Raw genomic sequence first — 23853 nt, forward strand, 5'->3', positions numbered from 1 at the left:
ATCTATTCAAGGCAGTAGGCAAATGGAATGGATGTCTACTTCCGTCAATGTAAAGCAAATCTCACAATGCCAATCAAAACCGACTCTTTGACAATCTAGTGAAATGAAGGCAGTTGCAATGGCCTAGAAGGAAAAGAAATGAAAGATGTTCCAAACACAATGTACGCCATGGTTGTACACAAAGGCAATGGGGATGAAAAAGATTTTAATTATTCAGCCGGGCAACGTGAAGAACACATTCTTATTCACTGCCGTGTCTTGGGGGCATTACGGTTGGGTCACTCAGGGTTACGCACAAACACCCACTCGGTAGCGTGAAACGACTGAGCGCTCACGCGGTTTAGCACCACCAGTGAAGTTGCCGGTCCGACGTTTGCTAGGAGGGACCGCAATAACTGGGGCGTGTCTTGCTTCAAGTGCAACGCTTGCATACATTTGAGACCACTGTTTAATGCATTTTCAAGTACTGGACACTTCACACACCAAAAGAGACAGAGAGGGTGAGATGAAGCTTTTAAAAAAGCACTATTTCATGGGAATTAGAAGTGCAGTAATACCTCGATTATCGCGGTTAATGTGGACCAGACAATTTCGAAAAAAATAATTGAAAAACTACAGATTAGGGTCACCCGTATCCTCAATCAAAAATGGCACGTCAAAACAGCTTGGAAATTCCAGGTATAGCAATCACCACAAGGCAAAAAGACAAATTAACTCACTCCAGTGAGCTGGAACACTCGATTTAGTTTACTGTCCACATATTAAATAGATGTAGTATTTAATCAAATTTTATATGATACTTGAGCGCATCCAAGCATGATTACTGGGTGTCAGGGAGGCTGACTGTTGCTTACTAGTGGTAGCAAGTGGAAGTGCAGGCGCCTATTGCTTAGTTGAAACAAAAACACCAGTGTAAAGAGCGATTTTGACGGATTTTGATATGAGAATCATGCAATGTGGGATCGTGATATATTGAAAAATCAATGTTTAAGCACCTTTATGGATTACATTTTAGCTCCCAGAAAAAGAAAATAGCTAAAAACCTAGCAACAGGTTAAAATAACATTTATGTTGATATATTTTTTTATTTACCAAATCTAGTCAACCAATGAGACTTGAAATGATATAAAATTGCTTTGCATTACTAAAATGGACAACCATGATCTGTATTTGTATCTCTCACATAACAAATGAGATCAGCACAGTTGCCGAGAAGCCACTTAGAGGCCAGTAGGCCTACAAGATCCAGTTGTGCAAAAGATGAGCGCCTCAACTGAGCACAGAGGTGGATACAAATGCTGAATGCAACCCCAGACTGACTCTCTGTGTGTACGTGTGCGATTATGTGTGCGCGCGACTCGTATTTTTAGACCGAAGCAGATGCTGGCGTATCAAGTCTGTGGTGACGTCATTGCCTCTCCCTTTGTCAGCTGAGTGGATCCCCACTCGCCTTCAAACATCAAAGGAAGCCAGGCAAAGGGGGTCGGGGGGGGGGGGGGGGTGGTTTGCATGTCAGGGGTTATGCAACAAGCTCATGGGGCCAACAAACAAAAAGAGGAGAGTTGTGAGCAGTAAAAGAGGGGAAATGGTGCTGAAAGAGACAGGGAGGGTTGCATGTGAAAAGTGGAGGTAATAAATGAATGAGAGGGAGGTGAAGATTGGAAAGGGGAAGATGGATGGAGGGAGAGACGGAAGGATGAGGGCAGTGAAAAGAGATGATGAGGAACCATTAAGATGGAGCAGCCACATTCTGTTCAAGTCAGCCTTTTTTATATTTATTTCAGCTACAATTGACTATGAAATAAATATAATATAATATAATATATATATACATACACGTATATACACATACACGTATATACACATATACATATATACACATACATATATACATACAAATATATACACATATACACATGTATATCCATATCCATATACATACTTATATATATATATACATATCCATATACATACTTATATATATATATACATATATATATATATACATATATATATATATATATATATATATATATATATATATATATATATATATATATATATATATATATATATATATATATATATATATATATATATATATATATATATATATATATATATATATATATATATATATATATATATATATATATATATATATATATATATATATATATATATATATATATATATATATATATATATATATATATATATATATATATATATATATATATATATATATATATATATATATATATATATATATATATATATATATATATATATATATATATATATATATATATATACATAAATGTACATATATATACATGAAAATTATCCAAGAATGTAAAAACTATATAACATTTTATATAATTATTCTATTTTCAATTGCTCATTTTCAACAAATCCAAACTAACGATATCTGATTTGTACTGCGAATGTATCAAGTCAATGGAAAAATTTAATTGAACTTTCATCTACCATTTCCCCACACCCCCAAAATATTTGCAGTGGATTGTTTCAAATCTATTATTTTTAGCTTCCTCTCCTCATTCCTCCTTTGTTAGACAAGGAGGATTGGAATTGTGATGACAGCGCACCGAGTGACCTGAAAGATTCAGACGAGAGGCGCGCTACGTAACTGAATGGCAGACGGACGGACAGCCGTTCCTTTCGGAAAGGACTAACAGGTACACTGGTGATGGATGGAGGCGTGCGCGCACACACAGGCGTTATTAAAACATACAGTGATAATGTCAACGCTGAAAGGCCTGTGATTTAATCGGAGGGGCCGTAAACTCTTCAAGGTCATCGCAGTCTCCGAAGGGAAGTTTGCAGTAGTTAGAAAGCCGTTAAACACATCCCTTTTATCATTTGGCTTAAAGATTAACGAGGAGTACAGTTGTTAACTTTATACATACCAGACAATTTCAAATCATGCTGAAAAGTAACATTTTAGAAGGCTTTATTTGCCATGTACATCTGGCATATAGATTTGCTGGCCTACTATCAAGAATCAGAGGGCATTCAATGACTAAAATTGCAATACGTATTCAACTAAAAAAAGGGTACGTTTTACTATATATTTTCATAATAGATTCATTATTTTTAATTGTACTTAACATATCGACTTTATAAGTCGGGATAAAGAATTTTGTACAAATACCGCTGTTAAAATAGTGGCAGATCATCCCAAACCAGATGAGAGGGAAACAAGACAAAGTGGCTGAAGGGAGTTCTATATTATTTTTTAGATGTTTTTTTTCTTCCCGTCCTTAGTTAATGAAAAGAGCATTGGACGTTATTGCAGGCTTGTCTCAAGAGCTGCTGCCCTCATCCCAATTTGATGGGATTATTTCCCGCAGACCTTACATTTCTTTGAAGATACACAAAAACAAATTCACCTGAGGCCGGCCGGGATGCTTTTGACTCAAACACCAAATGCAATATAGATTGAGCAATTCAACTAAATTGATATTGAAGGGAGAAACAAGAGCTTCTGCAGACACCAACTTTTTTATTGTCTGTTCAGCAAGTTGTGCGTGTAGGCTATGCCGCCCGCCTACTCAACAAATGCATGCGTGAAAACAAATGAGAAAATACAATAATACGGAAGAAAAGTGATGCAGAATTGTGGGGTGATACTACCTGCACGGGTTGAATAAATGAAAATTGGACTGCTTGCTGTGTATGACATATATACATGACTATGGCAAAAAATATGAGGAAAAACTATTTGTGCCTGAAAGTTGCCAATTTTATGATATAATATTTAGATTTTTTTTTTACAAATGGATTAAAAGAGCTGTATTAAAATCCCTGATTATTCGGGTTTTTTATAGATCTAAAACAATGTTTATTTGAGCTTCTTTTAAAATATATTTTTAGATTAAGATTTTTAACTAAAAACACAGAAAAATGATTAAAAAATGACTGTTATTGACTTAAAAGGGGGAAATCAGGAAATGTAATATACATCTATACTCTATTTTAATTTTATCCTAAAAACAGAAAGTCGGCACTCATGATTTACTTTCCCGGGCCACACAAAATGATGCGGCGGTCCAGATTTGGCCCCCGGCCCGCCACTTTGACACCCATGACAAAGAGCGTGATCCCAATTAAAGTTCTCCTTGACAAAGGTTTATTAATTCAAACTCATGTTAAATAGTTTGTGCATCATTTCAGTTTTTTTTTTTTGTCTTTTGACTACCTCCCTCAAAAGAATTTTTAGTTTGAATAGTACAAGTGAAAGGTCCCATTATTTTTTTCATTAACATTTACCGTGTTGGACAGCAATAATAAATCATATCAGTGTTTATTCTTATCCTATCGACTGTGTGATTTATTAAAGTTTTGATTGCGTTAATGTGAAATTAATGACTAAGCAGACGGTCGCGACGAAAGACACCATATGAATTGTTAACAGTGCACAGGTACCACTACAGCTTTTTTTTCTGCCTTCTTACATATCATGACCTTTCTCAGACCCTGACGTACTCTAAAGACAAGCAGCTTGGTAATTGCAAATACTCTGAAGCACATTACCACATGTACACACTAACAAGTCTACACACACACACACACATAAATACACGGACGGCAGAGAAGAAGTGATATTCAGAAGAGTGGAATCACCCCGAGGGAGGCAGATAAAATTAAATAGCGGACTGTAATATTGAGCGCCAGGTAGAAAAGGTCATTACGAGACAAAAGTTGCTCAAGGGATTTCAGCGGCCAAAATAGAAGGTCATGTAAGTAACTGCGAGGCAGAGCCACAGAAGAAGATTCTTAATCTGGGCGAGTACAAATCTCTCTTTTTTTTTTTTTTTGCAAATGAGGTACTATCCATGGATTCACTTTTTAATCCCTTCATTTTCAAATTGACAGTGTCAGATTATACACTGAGTATTTTTAAACGACTATATACTTCTATTTTGCTTGTTTATCTAATATGGTCAAAATAAAAAATAAAAAAAGCACATTTTTTAAGTGGCTTGAGGTGAACTCAGTGCACTAATACAATTTTAAACTTTTATTGGCCACTGTTCATGAATCATGAATAACCCCCCCCCCCCCCCTCACTAGGACTCTCAGTAATATAAAACTAAGATCTACAATTCCGATGAAAATCATTATAATAAAGACCTTGTAAAGTGGGGTTGCTGAACGAGGCACATCAGGTAGCTTGTTGTAAATGGCAGAATGATTTGATAGATGCCCTACAGAAGGACTTTTGTCAGTAAAATTGGATTGGATAGAATTTGGATTACTAAACTGATCTGCTCAAAACATATTTATGAGTGTAAACACTTTGCATCAAGCCATAGGATCAGGATGGTATGCATATTTCAAACCCAAATGGCTGTTTTTTTGTCATAGCAAGCAGTTCTATCCTATCCACAGTTATACATTATCAAGAAAGGACTGTCAGATAAGAAATAAAACTCATCAAAATAATTTACTAAAGACCCATGCATGCCTCAAAAGGTAACGGGAGTCCACAAATAAGAAAAAATGTCTTCAGTGTACCCCCACGTCTTGCCCAAAGTCAGATGGGATACTTCCTAACTCACCCACGACCCTAACGAGGATGAGCACTCAAAAAAAGAAAAGCACTCAGCATATTGTTCCCCACTCGTAAGCAACCAAAGTTGATTTCTAACGTCATTGCTTTGGTGTTAATAGAAGAATGGAAGATTTCTGCAGATTCATACACATAGTAATATGGATTTTAAAGTGTAAAAGTGAAGATGATGCAAAAGACGATGTGTCTGCCGAACGCTAGGGACTTTATTGGCAACCAAATTACAGTTTAAAGAGAACGGAAAGTGCCAAAGCAGCAAAAAACATAAGAAACACACCGCGGCTGTCTGAGCATTTGTGTCAATATTGTGCAGAACTCAGCGTCATCAATACAAGAGCACATATAGTAGATCTTTTGGACACCAGTGCGTTTTTCGCAAAATAGTAGCCCTGGATCAATATGGATCAGACAGCTATAAAAGTTGTATGTTGGGTTTGCAACAACTTCAAAATGTGAGGTTATATCAGTGTTTTATTGGGGTCTTATTCATTACACTGATGCACATTTACTTTACAGCATATGTGTCAAAGTGGCGGCCCGGGGGCCAAATCTGGCCCGTCGCATCATTTTGTGTGGCCCGGGAAAGTAAATCATGAGTGCCAACTTTCTGTTTTAGGATCAAATTAAAATGAAGGGTATAGATGTATATTAAATCTCCTGATTTTCCCCTTTTAAATCAATAATTGTATTTTTTTTATCATTTTTTCTGTTTTTAGTTCAAAAATCATTTTGTAAAATCTAAAAAAATATATATATAAAAAAGCTAAAATAAACATTGTTTTAGATCTACAAAAAATGAATATTCAGGGCTTTTAATCCAGTTCTTTAAATCCATTTATAAAAAAAAATCAATCTAAATATTATATCTACAATGGTCCGGCCCACATAAAATCAAGTTGATGTTAAAGCGGCCCGCGAACCAACCCTAGTCTGAAACCCCTGCTTTACAGGGTAGGAAGCCATATTTGACATCAGTGGATATAGAGAAAATGACTAAATGATAAATTACTCATATTAACAAATGTATTCCATTTAAAGTACGTATACTGTGTGAGCCTAGCTTAGTGATTGATAATTGAGTACATTAGATAGATGCGAAAAGGGGATGAAGCTTGACAGAAGAGTGATAGGATGATAACGGACTGTGTTTACGTGTGTGAGGAAAATAAACTTACCCAGCATTAGCCATGTCGTCTAGTGAGAGGGAGGAGAAATAAGTGCTTCTTATTGCCACTTTTACACTCGTCTGTCCTCCTGTTCTCCAGTTGTAATTCACTTTGTTTACCGTGTAAATGCAGCTTGCATGTTGAAACTGTTGGACACAAGACAGTGGTGTGATATTCAATGATTTAAGAGAAAATAAAGTGTACAGTACGTTATAAATGTACGGTTTGACATAGCACGGCTAGGTAATAAACTCACTGTGATGGATGAGGTTGCCCTTACCTTGCCAACACTCAATATGTTATAGTAGAGTTGTCTATCATTTTTTTAATAGAAGAGCACTGTTATCTGGCAAGTGTGTTTTTTCACTCGGCAGTTACAACATTGGCCACAATGCATTCAAATAAATAGTGGCAATCAATACATGAATAACATTACAGTAATACCTCGATTATCACGGTTAATGGGGGAGGGGTCGGAGTAAAAAGTGAAAATCTGCGAAGTATTTTTTAAAAAGTCGGTTCTGGTTATAAGTTTCAGCGTGGATTTCCACATTTTATGATCTGGGCTCGATTCCCTCGGGCGGCAGTAAGATTGGGAGTGCGGATGGTCTTTGTATCTGTGTCCCCTACGACTCACTGGCGACCAGTCATGGGTGTAGTGTGCCTTTCACTCGAAAACAGCTGGGTTAGGCTCCAGCAACCCTCGCAACCCTTTCGAGGATGGGCGGGATGGAAGATCAATGAATGAATGAACGGAAAAAAATAGTCCCCGAAAAAAAAAAACGCGATGTAGTGAAGCAGCGATAACCGAACCGTGAAATAGCGAGGATCTCTACAAACATAATACTCAGCTGTTATAAATCCTTACACTCATTGAACTCAATAACTGCCTGATATATTTTGACTGGGGGAGGTCAGCAGCAAACGATTTATTCATTTAATGGATTAATTAATTTAATGAACAATAATTGAATGCTGGCATCCATTTGTGGATATATCCATTATATGACGTTTGCGTGTGAGTTTTTTTTTTTTACTATTACAAAAAAAATCATTTCATCATAAAAAAAGGTTAAGAAAAAAGATTTACATGAAAACTTATATACTGCGAAAGGAACAAAATCATGTTTTTGTCTTGAAAAACTAGAATTGCAGAATATGCAAATCTCTGATAAAATCAATTAAAGTTCTCTTTAAATACATGGCCAAGGTCAACTCGATTGTTCTTTTGATAAAAGAAGTAAATTAAAAGTACGATTAAAATGGCATCGAGATATTGTGACCAAACTTTTTCTTCCTGTTGGAGGATGCGAGCGCGTGGTGGTTAAAAATATCAAACTATTCAAAGTGACTCTTACCTACCTGTGTAGGAGTCCGTCGGATGAACAGTGAAGGTCTCCCAGGGATAAACCTCGAACGCACCACGCATCGTGGCCCGGCATCGTAGTAAGAGCCGAAGCTCGGATCGGTATCGCCACCACCACGGCCACCACCACCGGGGCCACGAGACGACACCGCGGCTCGGCGGAGGGCTTCCCCGGCGAGCTCAGCGGGGGAGGGAGCAGCAACCCGGAGCTGTCCAAGTGCTGTGACGGTTATCCGGCTTGCTTCTACCACAGCGCCGTGGGCGAACTCTCACCTCAACGCCATGATAAAGCTTTTCACCGAGGATTCTGGTGACATTTGCATCGCTCCGGTCACGATGTGTCTTGAGTGGATTGAGTGAGTGAGCGGGGGTCGAGGGAGGACTCGCCAAGCGTGCAACGAGGTGACGACTGTCGACGGTAGGAAGCCACGGGTGTTTTGATTAGCTTCACCCCCCTCACCCCCTGCTAGGTCGCCGCTCTCCGTAGTCGGTAGTGTTTTTTTTTAATGGTTTCCAAAAATAAAGATACTATGGGGATCGGCGGGGCTTTGCGACAATTGGTGTAAACATTTGTCAGTCATCGGGATTAGCCAGCCGATGGTTACCGAGTACATCAATCAATGGATGCTGAGTGACCACGTTACAAACTCAGGGAGTTGAAAAAAACTAGGGAACGTGAACGTCTCATTTTATTTTAGGTTTTCATTTATTTCAGGGCAATTTAAGCAGATATGAGTTTGGCACGTTGTATACAAAAGTGCACTCAGATGAAAGCAACATTATTAAAACTAAAATTGTCAAGACAGGGGGGGCAAGGGTAATACAGTCAATTTCTGAATGAGGGAGTTGGACTAATAAGTCTGCTGTGATTCAATACAAGAGCTAAATATTGAATATGATTGTTTTAAAATGATTTTTTTTCATATCAACATATCAATCGGGTTTTAATGGTCATTTTTCTCTACTTTTGAGGAGACGTAACATCTGGTCCATTTTTTTTACTGGGAGAGAATGGCAGTAAATGGTCGCTAGTGACTGGTCCCAGCCTCTCCCATTCAAAACAGACTGGACATCCATTCTGTCAATGGTAGCCAATGAGTTGAGCACTAAAGCAAGAAAAAGTTGGTAAAATGTCCTAAATCTCAATATTTTAGGAGAGTATCTGGTGGGTTAAAGTAAAAAGGATGATTATAGTATTCTTTAAGCAAATATATCTTAACCCTAAAGGGTAAAAAAAGAAAACAGTAGCAGCAGCTAACATTTATGTGACAAACATAGTAAGGGAAATTGCACCTTTATCACATGAAGAAAACAGCAAGACGCCATTCTAGGAAGGAAGTGTGTGGAACTCTGGCTGTACATTTGTCATTCCCAGACTGTGAAAGGACAACACTATTAACACCTGTTAGTATTTCTCTCACCAATTCTGTCCGATTTTGTGATCGCAGTTTGTCATGGTCCGCTATAAAAAGCAGTGACTAAAAAAGACAGAAAAAGTGATCTTTTTTTCCATTCAGGCAATCTAAAATGAGGCCTCTACCCCCAATGAGGATAAAATCCCAGACAAAAACACCTTTCTATAGCTGTAACAGCCAGAAGTTCCAATACTTCTGTCCACAAGTCAAGAGGAAACAGTCCTCCGTCTCATTAGGGGGAAAAAAGTGCCATTGCTAAATCGAGAACTCTTTAACCATGCCTCCGAGTTTTGTTTTGTTTGAAGCAAAACCCCTTTAAGGTGACCTGAAATTCGCCTGAAACGTTGAAGCGAAATATTTCATAAAGGGCTTCTATATCACAGTAGGACATTAAAAGAGATACTCAATATTATCCCATCTTACCTTAGATTAGGAATTCCGAGGGCTGCCATTGAAACGGTACCTCGAGGGTTAACACCAATGCTTTCCGAGTCCATTTCAAACATTCGCTTCTTTTTCTCCATCAGCCCAGGTGAACCAACGTCATCACCGTGGTGTACTCGTGCTGCAGACAGTCCGTGTCATCGTCACACAGCGTGTAGTCGTCTTTGACGATGCGGTCGCAACCGATCTCGCCGTTCCCGAAAAGGCCGAAGAGCGGAACTCCGGGGAAGACCTTTCGGAAGGCGTCGGCCTCTACGTTGCGTTGGTTGTTGTAGTAATTCTGGCCTCGGCCCACGCAGGCGAACATGAAGCCCAGTGTGTTCCTCTCTGGGATTTTGGCGGCTTTTAGCCTACGGATAGTGGATTCGGCCTCCTTGGGGGTGCTGACGTCCTGGTCCAAGAGCACCGAGGCGCCCTGCACTTTGGGGCCGCTGAGGGCCAGACCCACCACGCCGTATGCGCCTCGGCTACAACTGTAGAAAGTGGCAACGTTGTTAAAGATGGAGCAACGCAAGCAACCTAAAATATTGACTGTGACAGACATTTTTGCATTGGAATTCCTCAGAAGTGGACTTTGTTCTAACAGTCGGGTTCTGACAATTATTTAAATAGCAGCGATGGTACAAAAGGTGATGATTGGTTGAGCCCATTTCAACCAATCCAGATGCTTTCATGGCCTCACAGAGCTTCCAAAACAAACTATGTAACACTAAAGAAGCGGTACATGTATAAAGTGACTGATTTCAAATAAATTGCAATAATTTGATGGATTAATCAAGAAACATTCAATCAAAAATGTACCATAACAACTACTACATTTCCTAAAAATAGTAAACAGTATTTAAATGGTTGCCAGATCCTAATTACATGGAAAATTAAAGATAATGTGAGAGATTGGATCTTCCACCGACCAGTCCTTTCTGGTAAATAGTTGATAAACACCCTTTTACAATACATAACAAAACACAACGTTGTTTCTTACCAGAGCCTGGTTGGAAATACACTTTCTACAAGTCCGCCCGCGATGAGAGCTTTGCTTTTGGCCAGAGGCTCCAGGATTTCATTGAGGAAGCGTGCACCACCAGATTTGTAAACCTCGTAGACAAACAGCAGCACCACGCGTAACTCTGGGTTGTCGATTAGTCCTATTGGCACAAGCCCGTTGCAAAATTGAACACATGTCAGAAGACATTAAGCGTCTGCGGTGGCTCCAGAGTCTCTGCTTACCCGCTTCCTTCATAGCGCTGGGGGAGAGGGATTTCTGGCAGAAATGAAAAGGCTTGATCTGAACGCCCTCCATGCTTGGGAACATGATGGCAAAGCCAGCCTCGCCTTCCTGGTGTTCCTCCGGGGGTCTGGAGTGAGAGCCCGTTGGCGTTACTGTGAACACAAATACAAATAGTACACAAATATGTTGTTAACATAAGTTGTCGCAACTCAAACTGTGACATGAACATAGTGTAAACTTTTCTACACATGGCTGCCAAATGTCAGAAATCCTAGAGAATTTTGAGATTTTGTGATTATTTTCCCCGTGGCATTTACCAGCGACAATTATGAGAATGAAGCCCAATATTATCTTATTTGCTAATGATTTTCAAATAGTTTCCTTGTTTCAATATTGAATTCTTGCAAAAAAAGGAAAAGTTCGTCATTTTTATTTTTTTTTTTCATATAAATTGCATTAAAAAACTGCTTGATTTTTAAAAAATATTGTTTTTGTGGTTTTGATACAAAATGTGTATTGGCATGGTAAACTACTGATGATTTGTAATATTCTGAAGCGGTCTACATGTTTTTCTTTCAACATGTTTGTGCTTAATAAAATAAAACATGAAAAAGTATCTTGTTTCCCATGTACATAAAAATACTCAATCTCCTCTTTCAAACATAAAAATTTTTGTTGTTGTACTAAAGAAAGCGTGTACAACAGAAAGCGTTACATGCGGGTATTTGCACTCTGCGGATCATTTTTCATTGGCCAGCAGTCTATAACCAACATGCATAAATAACTTGTACTCCAGGCTATGGGGAAACCTATTACATGTCATCTCAGCCTTTATACATTGCAATGCATAATCCAATCACAGATTTCCTCCAATTGAATTAGAGGCTAAGCGACCCGGCGCTGACCCCCCAGCGGCAATATCACCAATAAATGAGTGTTATGGCAAACAGCCGGGGCCACCATTAGACCTGATCGACGACCGTGGCCTGACAAGCCATCATCCCCGCCGTGGAGAGCCCGGCTGATGGAGAGTCACTTCTTTGCACGGTTGTGATTATATAGAGAAATGGTCGGCGTGGGGAGCTGGAGACAAGACTATCTATCAGAGGGGGAGGGGTTTCGGAATAGGCAGGGTGGTGCCAGCCCTCCTTGTGACACGGCACTGGTGGATTAATACTGACAGTTGGCATGGAAAAAAGTACCGTATTTTCACAACTATAAGGCGCACCGCATTATAAGGCGCACCCTCAATGAATGACACATTTATTTTTTTTCCATATATAAAGCGCACTAGATTATAAGGCGCTCTGTCTATTTTGGAGAAAAATTAAGACTTTTAAGTGTGCCTTATAGTCGTGAAAATACGGTAAACACTAATTTTGAAGTGAAATTGGCTGAAATGTTGTTTTCCTTACGGCTGGTCTAGTCAGACAAATTATAAAAACATTTGTATTATACATACAAAGGAAGTGTTGGAGTCTTTGAGACAAAAAGAAATAAAACTTACGGACGATGCCCGGTGTGGTAATGCCCATGACATCACAATTCCTGGGAAAAACCTGAATAAGCTCGTCAACTGGACTGTGGCGGCTTCTTTTTGCTTTGGGGGAGGACAAAACATTTAATTAAAAGCTTCCACCTGGATCATATGTATCAAGTATGCAACAAAATTGTCTTATAATATTATATACACACATTTCTTTTGTCTATGGCAGTAAAAGGGAAGCTTGAAGGCCTCGCAGTCCATCATAGCTAGAACCATTTTGGGGAGGAGAAACACTTTCTGCAAATATAACAAGCACATCTGTTAAATCACAAATACATTTTAGTATGTCATTGTCCAATGAGGCAACGTGAGTGGTTAGCATGTCGGCCTCACAGTTGTGGGGTCGAGAGATCGATCCCAGGTAGGTCCTCACTGTGTGTTGTTATGTCGTCAAACGTGCGTTTATGTTAAATTTACCTCCACCTCCTCATACAGGGTGTTGCAGAGGGCATGGGCCTCTGTGGTGGAGGGTCCACAGGCCGAAACCCACGTCATCTGTTGCTGAGTTCTCAAAACTCTCCGGGCACAGTTGCTCCATAGCCTGCATACACTTTGGAAGGGAACCACATCAACACGTATTATTATTTATTTACGAAGGAAATACACGCCGTAGACAAGTCATTAAAAGAAACACATTTCGGGTTCAATTGACACCAGAAATATGTCCCGATAATGACTATAATGTCTATGATACTGATAGTTTCACTTCCCTTTAGCCATGTTGAACGCCCGTCGAGTTTCCTACTTCGGGGAGAAATGTTTTCATACCTTGCAATTTTTAGGAGCGATTTTGTCGGCACGAAGGTAAGAATTCGCTCGACGACCTCCACAACGTTGCTTAGTACGTAAGTCGCCTTGTTGTCTGGTGTAGAGGTGTCCAAGTCGGTGTTATTGTCCATTTTCTCTGTCGAAAATTGGATAAAATGTATACGGGATTCTCCGCTGTAGTTTCACATTTGACCCGGAACACCTAAAATCAGGCATGTTACCAGAAACACTACCCCTTGTGGCCGGGAGGAATTTCACATCAAATGATGTCAGTCTAAATTGAGACAAATTGCGCATGTTGAATAAATCCACGATCTTTTTCCAAATCAGTCTATTGCCATAAATGTCGTGGCAAGTTAAATACTAGTTTTTTTTTGGACAATGTTAATCATGACCCTAACCAGTGTGTATTTCTGTTTTTATTAATTTTACTGTACTTGTTGCACATTATAGAAAACAACAATACTAAAAATAATAAAGATCCCAACTTCACAATCCTGATCTCAAACTTTAATTTGTGTATTGTTATTATTAGCAATTTGAGGAAGCAGGGCACGAAAGATAAAAGATACATATCATTTACTTCTTGCCTAACTCAGCATCAGGATGACATTAGAAACCTGTCATAAGGAGAATCTTTTATGACATCATGTCAAACATAGATGGGGACAAACTCTGGCTACTAAAGGGGAAAAGGCTTTAGTGCATACATCTTTTTTTTTTTTTCTATTTGGGTGTGACGTTGTGCATATTTCTTTCCAAGGAGCAGCTCGGATTTCTCTTATTGAAGTCTCTCTAGTATTTCGATTGAGATGAAGACATTCGTTTCTTGGCTTTTAGGGCTCTTAATGGTGAGTTAACAAAAACTCAATAGAAAGATGATGACTTCAAATTGAAGTTAAATTCTCAAAAAAGTTGCTGACAAACATTTGCGAGCCTTTGAAATATCAAATATACATCCTACCTAAATGCTCCCTCATTAGAAAGGAGTGACATCGACTTTGTCCTTTTGCGCCTGGAGGTCAACCTAACCGTCAAAAAAGAAAATCTGTTAAGATGGAGTTGGGGTCGCCTGTCAGGAAAGCTTCCACCTGCATTTGCAAATAAGGTGAGCCCACACATTGGTCCATTCTATAAACATTTTGCATTTCAAAATGACTTGTGATCTGCATTCAAATCTCTATTATCACTACAGGCCAGATTGCATATGTCCTGATGCTCACTTTTGTTTTATTCCCCCCAAAACAGGAGAAATCGACGTGTAAAAGAACATGATTGGCATCTGCAATTCAGTGAGTCGAGGATTGTCTAAAATACATTTTTAGTTGGAATGTCTTCACCCATAGCAACGAACTTCTGACAAGACATCGACAACCGGCTACCAGTTTGTTAGCATTTGTATTTGTCGGATTCAGTATCCTGACCGGGCTCATTTGCTGAATTGCAACTCCAGAATTAGGCCTTGTTGTCACTAAATAGAAGGAACAATTTGACCAGAATACACTACTGTTGAAATAAAACGATACTTATAGCAATAGATTTGATCACTTTATTCATGATTTTGACATGATCATGAAATACCAATAAATTCTATCCATTTTTTCCTAATTTTGACATGACTAAACAAGAAAAGAATGTGATTTCAATGTGCAAAATATTATGTTGGTGTACATTCAGGCAAGTGATAAATACAAGTGGCAAAAACAATGATTCCAACACCCAACAAACTAAGTAGTCCATCTGCTGATGATCATTTTTCCCAGAAAAAAAGTGCTTGTTTTCTCACCAAATAAAGATACAGTGAATGTTGTTTCTTCATGATGTCTGAGGAAAAAATGCTGCAGCCATGTTGTGCCAGAGCCAGTCACGCACGATATTGGCCATCAAAAGTTACAGATCTCCCTTAGAGTCTGATCCATCAACTGCTTTACAATCATGTCCTCTTCTTTAGCGTGATCAAGTTTATCTGTTAATATAGTAAGGCAGTGTTAACATCGCTTCAAACAAAAGTGCAAACACATACAGGGAGCAGGATTGAAGATTTCCAGAGACAATTGACAGGATGGTTTTGATTAGTATGCTTGGGTATTTGGTATTAGCAATTGACAGAGCCGAGGATTGGATGAATCCTCTTGGAACAACTCCCAAGGCAAGATCATTCCATCTATTTTTACAGCACAAGCACAATAATTGCATAAAAGAATTATGAAAGAAGCCAATTCCGATAACTTTTCAGTGCCTGACCTTCAACTGAAAAGTCGACAAAGCCCTACCATTCTGTAAATAGTGTAAAACATGAATAAGTAAATAAAAAATACAATTATACAAATTAAATACACTACAAGGCCTAGATTTCTAATTTGCAAAGAGTTTGATGCCTGCAACACTTTCCCAAGAAGACGAGACGGGAACAACAAGACTGGGAAATGTGAGGAATAATTATAAACATTGTGTATACTATAGTAGGATGCCTCAAAGGCTGATTGGTTAACTAGGATGTGAATAAATGCATGTGCAAAAGTTCCAAAAACATTTGAAGAAATGGTCCATAATATCGATAGATTTTAAAGAATCTGATGAAAAAAAAGATGTTAAGTTCAATGTCAAAAATACTAGCACCTATGAGGGTACATGTCGGAGATATTGTCCATAGCAGGAATAACTTGCCCATTTGTTTTGGACTAAGCGGCATAAATGGTTCTGGAGAAAATTATGCCATCCAAGCAACATCTATTTCAGAGATGCCCCTTTTTATTTCAGCAAGACAATGTTGGGAAATGCATAGTGCATTATAACACACAACAGCAAAGACCTGAGCTTTTGAGCAACTTAATTTGTGCATTAAGCAAGAATGGGCAAAAATTCTACCTACAAAAATTCAACAATAAGTGTCATCCGTTTTAAATTGCACGCTGCTGTTAAAAATAAATAAATCAAATCAGTAAAATGTGTACCAAAAGGGACAAAAAACATTAAATATTTGTCTTTGTTGTGTACTCACCTAAATAAAAGTTCGAAAGAATTGGCAAATAAGTGTGTTGTGTATGTGCGTCTGTACTTAAAAATTAAAGCAAGCCTATTGATCCAATTCAAAAATGTTTTTTCTCCTGTCGGGTGACTATGATTGGCTCTGTGCACCAGATATGGTGAACTGGCTCATTGCATTTGCATTTAAAACGTGGAGGGCAATTGTGAGAAGGACAATGTAGGGCCTCACGCCTCGTTTAAGGCTACTCGCAGCTCGTTGGAGAGAAGACGGTTTTTTTCACGCTGCTTGTAAAGATGGTCTTGACAGTCAGAAGGCATTTGAGAGAGAGAGGAAAAGAGACAGAAGGCAGGTTAGTAGCTAAAATCTAAAGAACGCAGAGGATAGTTATTAGCATTAGAAACTTTTGGTCCTTGTAAACCAGCCGACACAGTGGATCTCAACCATGAAAAGTTGCACTTCACATATGTACTCACTATACCCTCCAATCTAAGCAGTAATGTGTTAGAAAAAGTTTCTTTTTAATTGGATTTTTTACTGGATGCAGTTGCTCCCCTTTTCAGTCACGCAAGTCATCCCAATATTACAATCTAATAGTAATATCAAAATAGGCATTCAGAGTTGAATCTAAGATGATAAGGAAGTGAGCCGGTAATATTTAAAACTGTTCAATAAAGATACCAATGAAATGAATGAAAATATGCTACATTGGTGAGAAAAGTTAAGTGAAACACTATTGTGAGGTAATATTTCAAAATACAGCCCTATTTCTAGTTAGTATTTAGAGAGCAAGGTGGGTCCAAACAATTACAAAAAAACAGCATTTTTTAACATTTCTCTGAATGAATTTCTTAACTAAAAGGCATTTCTTACATTGTGGCGTTTTCCCCTTTGTAAATAAAATCATTCTCAATTATGTATTAGTGTATTGGTAACCACAACGTAATGTATAGCTAACATAACATAGCATAACATAGCCTAACATAGCATAACGTAGCTACATTGCTAACATTTTACTTCTGCTCCAAGAATGTGAATAATCGAGGTAAAGAAAATCAACTAATTATTCTTCAGGTCTCGACAAATGTCAGATAAAAGTAGTTTGCACTCAATTTAGAAGATTCCTAATTTTACAGGACTATGATCGATAATTAATCCTCCCACACAGAAAATGTAAGAGGAGCTTTGGAGTTTATTCAAAAGCTACTCGACAAAATTAATTAAAAACAGACAAACAAAAGTAAAAATAGACAAGCAGGAGCGAAGATTGTAGGAGGAAGAAGGGTAAGAGAGTTGACAGATGGAAGAATTTTTATTTTACATCATAGTAAAACGGTTCAAAAGGTGTGCATGACAGATGAATGAATGGGCAGTGATGGCAGCAAAATGGGCCCACAAGTGTAAGGAACGTTACAATAGAGGGCAGAGAGTACAGAAAAGTAGAGCAGATGCTGCGCCGGACAGAAATAACCACGTTCAACCACTGGGTGGCTTCTGTGATGTACACAATTAGCTGGAAAAAGGAGAAAGAGAAACAAAAAGAATTTGAGGAGGAAAAAAAGACAAAATGTAGAAGCAAGCAGAAAGGAGAAAAAGGATGCGGGAATGAGGGATTGGAAATCTGGCAATTTTGCGACAAAACTGAAACGTGCTAATGTTAGTAGACAAGGCTGTAATGTAATTAGAAAATTGCTGAAAAGTTGGCTTATGATACTTACGTAGCTCATTATTTTCATAAAAATGATTCCATGAACAAATAAGTAAAATGGCATTAATATTTTGTAAATGTGTTAAAATGTGAGTTGTTACTGTGCTCACAATTGAAAGCAAGCACTAGTGTGCGACTACAGGCTGAAGGCCGTCCCCCTACTGGTTGATTCCTAACCTACAGTCGTGACTTGAGGCCTTATGGCTGTTAAAAAGTTTGTCGGGAGCCTTACAAACACTAACTAAGAGGAGCTAAGTCTTGTTAGAGTGGTCAAAGAAAAGCTGTAAGTAGGAAGACTACACTACTAAAAAAAACGGCACACACAAACATGCGTGAGACGTTGAATTACATGGAAGTCATGTCGTTGAGGGCGTGGTCCAACTCCTCACTGATGGCCTTGTATTTCAGTTTCTGGGCATACAGCTCATCTAAAGTGGAATATTATTACCAAAGGGGGTGGTGGATCGGATTGAGACAAACAAAAGGGGGAATGATAATTGAAATTAAATGAAGTCAGCAAACAGCAGCAAAAAAAGACAAAATGAAGAAAGAGACTGTGGAAGGATGCAATGCAGAAGTGGGAAAATAACAGCTGCATAGGTCGCGACAGATTCCAGAGGAGTCATAAAGAACGAGTCCCGACCGACACCTGCTGGCCATGAATCGAAATGCAAGACTGTGGCGGCCCTCGCGATAAACCGTTGAAAAACGTAGCGTGCATACATAAGTGTTCTAACACTGTATTAAGTTTCAAAGAGTGATCACTAGGACTCAACTCTGGCTTCTTAAAATGGCTGATAAGATTTAAAATAAATGGATTCATACCCTCTAGGTCGTCAATGGTCTTTTCAAGCTTGGCGACTGATCTCTCAGCAAACTCAGCACGCGTCTCAGCCTGGAAGAAGTTAAGAAAGCAGAGACGCATTAGCACTCTTCATTCACAAAGTGAGCAACTTCTACACACACAAAAAGTTGGCAGAACTTGACATTGTGCCTTCTCACCTCCTTCAGCTTGTCTGTAAGAACCTTGATCTCTTCCTCGTACTTGTCCTCCTTCTGTGAGTACTGTGGTTAGAAACACAAGGGGGGAAAATATGACTGTCAAAATACCACAAACTTCTTCACTCATGTCATATTTTGCCATTCTTCACTTCTACGTACTTACCTTCTCTGCCTGAGCCTCCAGAGACTTGAGGTTGTTCTGCACGGTCTTCAGCTCCTCCTCAAGCTCAGAGCATTTGCTGCAGTTTTATAGTTTGTTTGGAAAATAACACAATGGTCATGAAACAATATGACATCCACACTTTTTTTTCTCTCCATACCTCTCAGACAACTCAGCGCGCTCCTCTGTACGTTCCAAATCACTCTCAATGATCACAAGCTTACGGGCCACCTGAAGTCAGACATGCAAGTCCGGTTAGAACGTTTGCCAGAAGTCCCACAGTTGAGAAACTCGCCTCCTCGTATTTGCGATCGGCCTCCTCAGCGATGTGTTTGGCTTCCTTCAGCTGGATCTCCTGCAGTTCCATCTTCTCCTCGTCTTTCATCGCCCTGTTCTCAATAACCTTCATGCCTCTGAGGAGATAAACGTGACGATTTGGTTAAAACCCGAGCGACGACAGGAAACTTGAAACATTTCCCCAATGTTTGTGGCATATAAACAAATGACTAAATGACATTTCATGATAATAAGATCATGGTGCTATAGAGAAAATGTTCAATAATTTAAATTCATATCTGGAAAAGACTACATTTTTAGTCACCATGTGACTGTGCACACCAATCAATTCTAAAAGTCAATATAACATGGAATTTATACAGCATTCAGTCCAAAAAAATGCATAAAAATGCTAATAATGCCAACAGTTATTGCCTAAATATAGTAGTATTTGCAACTAAAAACATTGTGTATTTTAAAATTAATTGTCAGATTTATTAATCCTTGATGTGCAGCAAAAAGTAAACCGACATTTGCAAGAGTTACTTTCCAACAGAATTAAGTGATTTTGTTTTGTTTCTTTAGCATGTAGCATGAAAATGGCGCAGGATTTGAATTCAGAATTTCAAAATGAATTTTTAAGCAGTAGTAGACAGACACTAAATGAAGACCGAATAGTGTTAAGAGTAGAAGAAATATCACATGCATACCAGACATGTAGGCGCTTGGTCAACATACAAGAATAACACACTAACTATATATACATTTTATACTCATTTAACACTTTTCATTACCTTCCATTGACATTGACAGTCATCTCAGTATTTAAACTGTGAGAACTGTCTGTGAACGGTCAGGTTTCAGAGCCGTTCACGAGACTAGACCAATCCATTTAGTGAATGATCAATGGCAGCCAATTAGGTCAGCGAATGAACTTTGAGTCCAATTTAAAAACAAAAAAAAACATTATTACTGTACAAAATAATAGTCACGTCCCCACCAAAACCAAGATATGCACAAGTAGAGTGCATTTTCATCAATTTAAAACTCTAATTACACTAGAAATGTGTTTTCTTTTCGATATGATGGTCTCCAAATCTAAACAAACCTATGTGTATTCTACTTTTGCACAAACCTTTCTGTATCTAACCTAAAAGGGTGCAGAGCGGTGGTCTCAAAAGTGAAAACACCCACCTCTCGCTCTCATCTGCAGCCTTCTCAGCCTCCTCCAGCTTGGTCAGCGCCGTGGCCAGACGCTCTTGGGCACGATCCAACTCCTCCTCAACCAGTTGGATACGTCTGTTCAAGGAGGCCACATCACCCTCAGCCTGAAAAAACACAATCCAAAATCAATCAGATGCATTTCCATGCTGGTAACAATAAACTATTTTTTTTTTAAATTGTGCATTCCTGCAGCCTCCAAACAAATATAGGGTGTGGTAAGGGATGCAGAAAAGAGGGTGCGGCAGCTGGAATACAATGCATTATGATATTTAAACATTGAACCATGCACGAGGTCCTAAATCATAAATTCTGTACCCAGCATGTGGTACTCAGTAGTAAAAATTAAGGTTTATTTGGCACATGGTGGAACCTGTCATGGCGACACGAGTTATTACAGGGCGTTTTCACCACGCTAATAGTGATGAGGGCTGGGCTTCTGCTACCCTACGGTACGCGTGCGTTTTTTACTGGTCATAAAGCACTCTGTCTGGGCCTAACCGCCACGCTTTTTGACCAGATTTACGCTTAATGCTGTCGGCAGCCTAAACACTAATTGCCTTAAATCATTAACGTCGGCTTACTGCTTCCCTTGCGGTCCTCTCCAGGTTGAGTTCCCGCTGGAGGAAGGCTGCCCGGTCCTCTGCCACATCCGCCTGCTCTTGTAACGACTTGATTTTCTTCTTGACCGCTTCCAAGGAGCTTCCACCTGCCATACTTGCGCCCCGGTTGGCGTTTGTGCACTTGCGGCTAAATGAGGGGCTCTCGTTCGGGTCGGTATCGGTAGAAAAAGACACCGCCGTCCGTCGGACACGAGATGCGGCGAGTTTGATCCCTGCCCCCACCGCACTTTAATCAAGTCCTGATGAGGATTGGGACGTGCCGACGAACCCGGAAGTGACTGGCGTTGTACGAAAATTACCATTTAAAATTATTATTCATCTCAAATAATTTAAAATAGCAGCACCATTATTTCTATTCATTGAAATTTTACCGATAAAAAATATTTTAAAAAAAGATAAACCAAGACGGACTAATTAATATAAGATTGAAGAGAGCACCCTCTATTGGATAATTGAACGATTTTAGGAAGTTATAAATACACTTGATTTTGCTTTTACTATTGATGCTGTCCATATTTTAACCCTTTATGGACACTACATTCAAAATATCAGTGGATATCAAAATATTTAGTAAATTTCCTTACAGTTGTGAAATACAGCATAGTTTTGAAATTGCATGTATAATTTGGCTTTCATCCAATTTTCCATTGACGTCAATACTCCGTGTGCCATATAACAGTCCAATCTACTACCTAGTGTTTGAGAATAAATAGTTTTGAATATCTGGGCCAGAGCCACATGTCACTATATAATGCTCAAATATTTTGTGTCATTAATAAAGCAACCCTGGGATTAACAAACATATATGTCACAATTTACGGCATAGTTCAAACACACATGTAAACACGCTCTAATGTAACACTAGACCTAAATTACACTCCATTTGGTGCCATTCCATCGCCCGAGGAATGCACTCAGGAAGGCCGTAAGATGTGACCTTACCATACCAGGACGAGCTAAATATACCATTCTCACCCACAGGTGTCTTCACTTGATTATTGCATTGTATTGCTAGTACTGCAGGAGGATTTCATTTCAAGGTCACAAGACAAAGACCTCAACTTACATCTGTGGCTTTCTTCTCAGCCAGCTCCAGTTTTTCCTGAGCATCTTTCAAGGCTTCGGAATATTTGTCCAACTCGTCCTCAGTTGCTTTCAGCTTCTTCTGCAGTGCCACCAAGTCATCTTCAAGCTAGGAAAAACAGACACAGGAGTACATTTTAAAGTCCTTTAATGTAGATTTGTATAACTTAAATGGATGCTATGTGTATTTTTGTAGGTCCTACCAGATAAAAATGCCTTGTGTTTAAATTTTTTGGTTTACAATATCACACTAAGTGGAAAAATAGAATGAAACAAGAGCTATATGTATTTTTGTAGGTCCTATTCGATAAAAAACATTTCTTGTTTAGAAATTTTGGTTTAACACTGATTTTTCGGCCTCATAATATCACACTAAGTGGAAAAATAGTGGAAAAATAGAATGAAACAAGATGAATTGAAACCACAGTGGATGCTAACCTGTTTGCTTCTGTCCTCAGCCGCCTTTTTATCCGACTCAGCTTGCTCAGCTCTGTCCAAGGCGTTTTCCTTGTCAAGCTTGAGCATCTGCATCTTCTTCTTGATGGCATCCATGGTTGCTTAAGTGTCAGTGCTTTGCGCGTATAACCAAATGGGGAAAAACAAACAGAGAGCGGCTTGGATGGGAGCGTCTGAACCAGACTGAAGGCCAAGCTGGAGTGCGAACTCGCCCGGGTTGTTGTAAGGCAAATATGTCTTTTGGGACAGGCGGGTCACTGGACACCCAATACTTTTTTGGACACGACTGCAGCTGCTGGACAAGGCGGGACCCCTATTTTGTGCAAAAGTCTTCCCCGATTCGCTCCTTGGAGACATTTGACCAATTGTGTGACCATACTTGGGGGGAGGGATGTCAGTAAAGCGGCCCACCACCTCCTCCCTCTTTTCTTGCGACACCAACACCCCTATTTCTAACACCAAGGAACATTCTGACAACAATGGATGCTAGTGCTGCACAATCTGAGAATATTTATATCATTAAAAGAATATTGTGTATCGTCATATTCCTTCTTGGTCATCGTTACTATTTTATCAATTAAAAAATACCTCAAGCAAAAAACTAAGACTCATTAATTAATTAATAAATGATGTCTTTTTAAAAAACTTCTAATCAAATAATAAAAATATGCCATGCCACTATGGCACAGTAAACCAAGTTTTCACCAATTTCACATTAAACACAACTTCATTTGAACTCAGTTTTGACTGATTTTTAAGATTTTGTATGTTTAAAAGTTACTCAAGATTAATTTTGTATTTTAGTAAGT

The 23853-nt window shown here is 38.8% G+C and overlaps 3 protein-coding genes and 1 long non-coding RNA gene across 11 annotated transcripts in view; 1 reads left to right on the top strand and 3 right to left on the bottom strand.

Annotated features, from left to right (window-relative positions):
- Positions 1-8748, bottom strand: part of LOC144194155 (transmembrane protein 266-like) — a 28092-nt gene extending 19344 nt beyond the window's left edge. The window contains exons 1-2 of one of the 2 annotated variants that reach the window (XM_077713011.1): positions 8125-8748; positions 6772-6908 (exon numbers count right to left, since the gene is read on the bottom strand). In XM_077713011.1, coding sequence (XP_077569137.1) covers positions 6772-6785 — 14 coding nt within the window. In that variant the 5' untranslated portion in view covers positions 6786-6908; positions 8125-8748. Of the gene's footprint in view, positions 1-6771; positions 6909-8120 lie in introns of both variants that reach the window. The other variant, XM_077713012.1, reaches the window with a different exon arrangement.
- Positions 8749-8799: 51 nt separating this feature from the next.
- On the bottom strand, positions 8800-13762 carry fbxo22 (F-box protein 22). 2 transcript variants are annotated; one of them, XR_013325845.1, is made up of 8 exons: positions 13530-13762; positions 13179-13311; positions 12911-12998; positions 12723-12815; positions 11215-11367; positions 10970-11132; positions 9967-10460; positions 8800-9879 (listed from the first exon to the last, which is right to left on the bottom strand). XR_013325845.1 is itself a non-coding variant. In XM_077713013.1 (7 exons), the coding sequence occupies exons 1-7, from the start codon at positions 13658-13660 to the stop codon at positions 10067-10069; spliced, it is 1155 nt and encodes a 384-aa protein (XP_077569139.1). In that variant the 5' UTR covers positions 13661-13762; the 3' UTR covers positions 8800-10066. The 2 variants fall into 2 exon arrangements, 1 of the variants encoding a protein (XP_077569139.1); XM_077713013.1 differs by having other exon boundaries at positions 8800-10460.
- A 451-nt stretch (positions 13763-14213) lies between these two features.
- LOC144193977 (uncharacterized) lies at positions 14214-15338 on the top strand. The gene is made up of 3 exons (XR_013325801.1): positions 14214-14380; positions 14513-14637; positions 14778-15338. It is a non-coding gene; the product is annotated as an uncharacterized LOC144193977 (long non-coding RNA).
- Positions 15064-23286, bottom strand: LOC144193976 (tropomyosin alpha-1 chain). Of its 6 annotated transcripts, XM_077712685.1 has the most exons (10): positions 23027-23282; positions 22572-22697; positions 20856-20989; positions 19681-19798; positions 19546-19616; positions 19389-19464; positions 19226-19288; positions 19049-19118; positions 18573-18651; positions 17809-18028 (listed from the first exon to the last, which is right to left on the bottom strand). In XM_077712685.1, exons 1-10 carry the CDS (start codon positions 23138-23140, stop codon positions 18025-18027), a joined length of 855 nt encoding a protein of 284 aa, XP_077568811.1. In that variant the 5' UTR covers positions 23141-23282; the 3' UTR covers positions 17809-18024. The 6 variants fall into 6 exon arrangements, with proteins under 6 accessions (XP_077568812.1, XP_077568816.1, XP_077568817.1 ...); XM_077712686.1 differs by lacking the exons at positions 17809-18028; positions 18573-18651 and adding an exon at positions 15064-15495 and having other exon boundaries at positions 23027-23285; XM_077712687.1 differs by lacking the exons at positions 17809-18028; positions 18573-18651 and adding an exon at positions 15504-16816 and having other exon boundaries at positions 23027-23286.
- Between the last annotated feature and the right edge of the window lie 567 nt (positions 23287-23853).

Source organism: Stigmatopora nigra, chromosome 3 (genome assembly GCF_051989575.1).
Source record: "Stigmatopora nigra isolate UIUO_SnigA chromosome 3, RoL_Snig_1.1, whole genome shotgun sequence".
NCBI classification, from domain to species: Eukaryota; Metazoa; Chordata; class Actinopteri; order Syngnathiformes; family Syngnathidae; genus Stigmatopora; species Stigmatopora nigra.

Excerpts from the sequence above, each read along its gene's own strand:
- fbxo22 (XM_077713013.1), bottom strand. The coding sequence starts at position 13,660 with ATGGACAATAACACCGACTTGGACACCTCTACACCAGACAACAAGGCG. Across the intron at positions 12,999-13,178 it reads CCCTGTATGAGGAGGTGGAG|AAAGTGTTTCTCCTCCCCAA; the intron begins GTAAATTTAACA and ends TTATATTTGCAG. Across the intron at positions 12,816-12,910 it reads CTGCCATAGACAAAAGAAAT|CAAAAAGAAGCCGCCACAGT; the intron begins GTGTGTATATAA and ends CCTCCCCCAAAG.
- LOC144193976 (XM_077712686.1), bottom strand. The coding sequence starts at position 23,140 with ATGGATGCCATCAAGAAGAAGATGCAGATGCTCAAGCTTGACAAGGAA. Across the intron at positions 20,990-22,571 it reads CTGAGAAGAAAGCCACAGAT|GCTGAGGGTGATGTGGCCTC; the intron begins GTAAGTTGAGGT and ends GTGTTTTTTCAG. Across the intron at positions 15,496-19,048 it reads GACCATTGACGACCTAGAGG|ATAAACTTGATCACGCTAAA; the intron begins GTATGAATCCAT and ends CTATATTAACAG.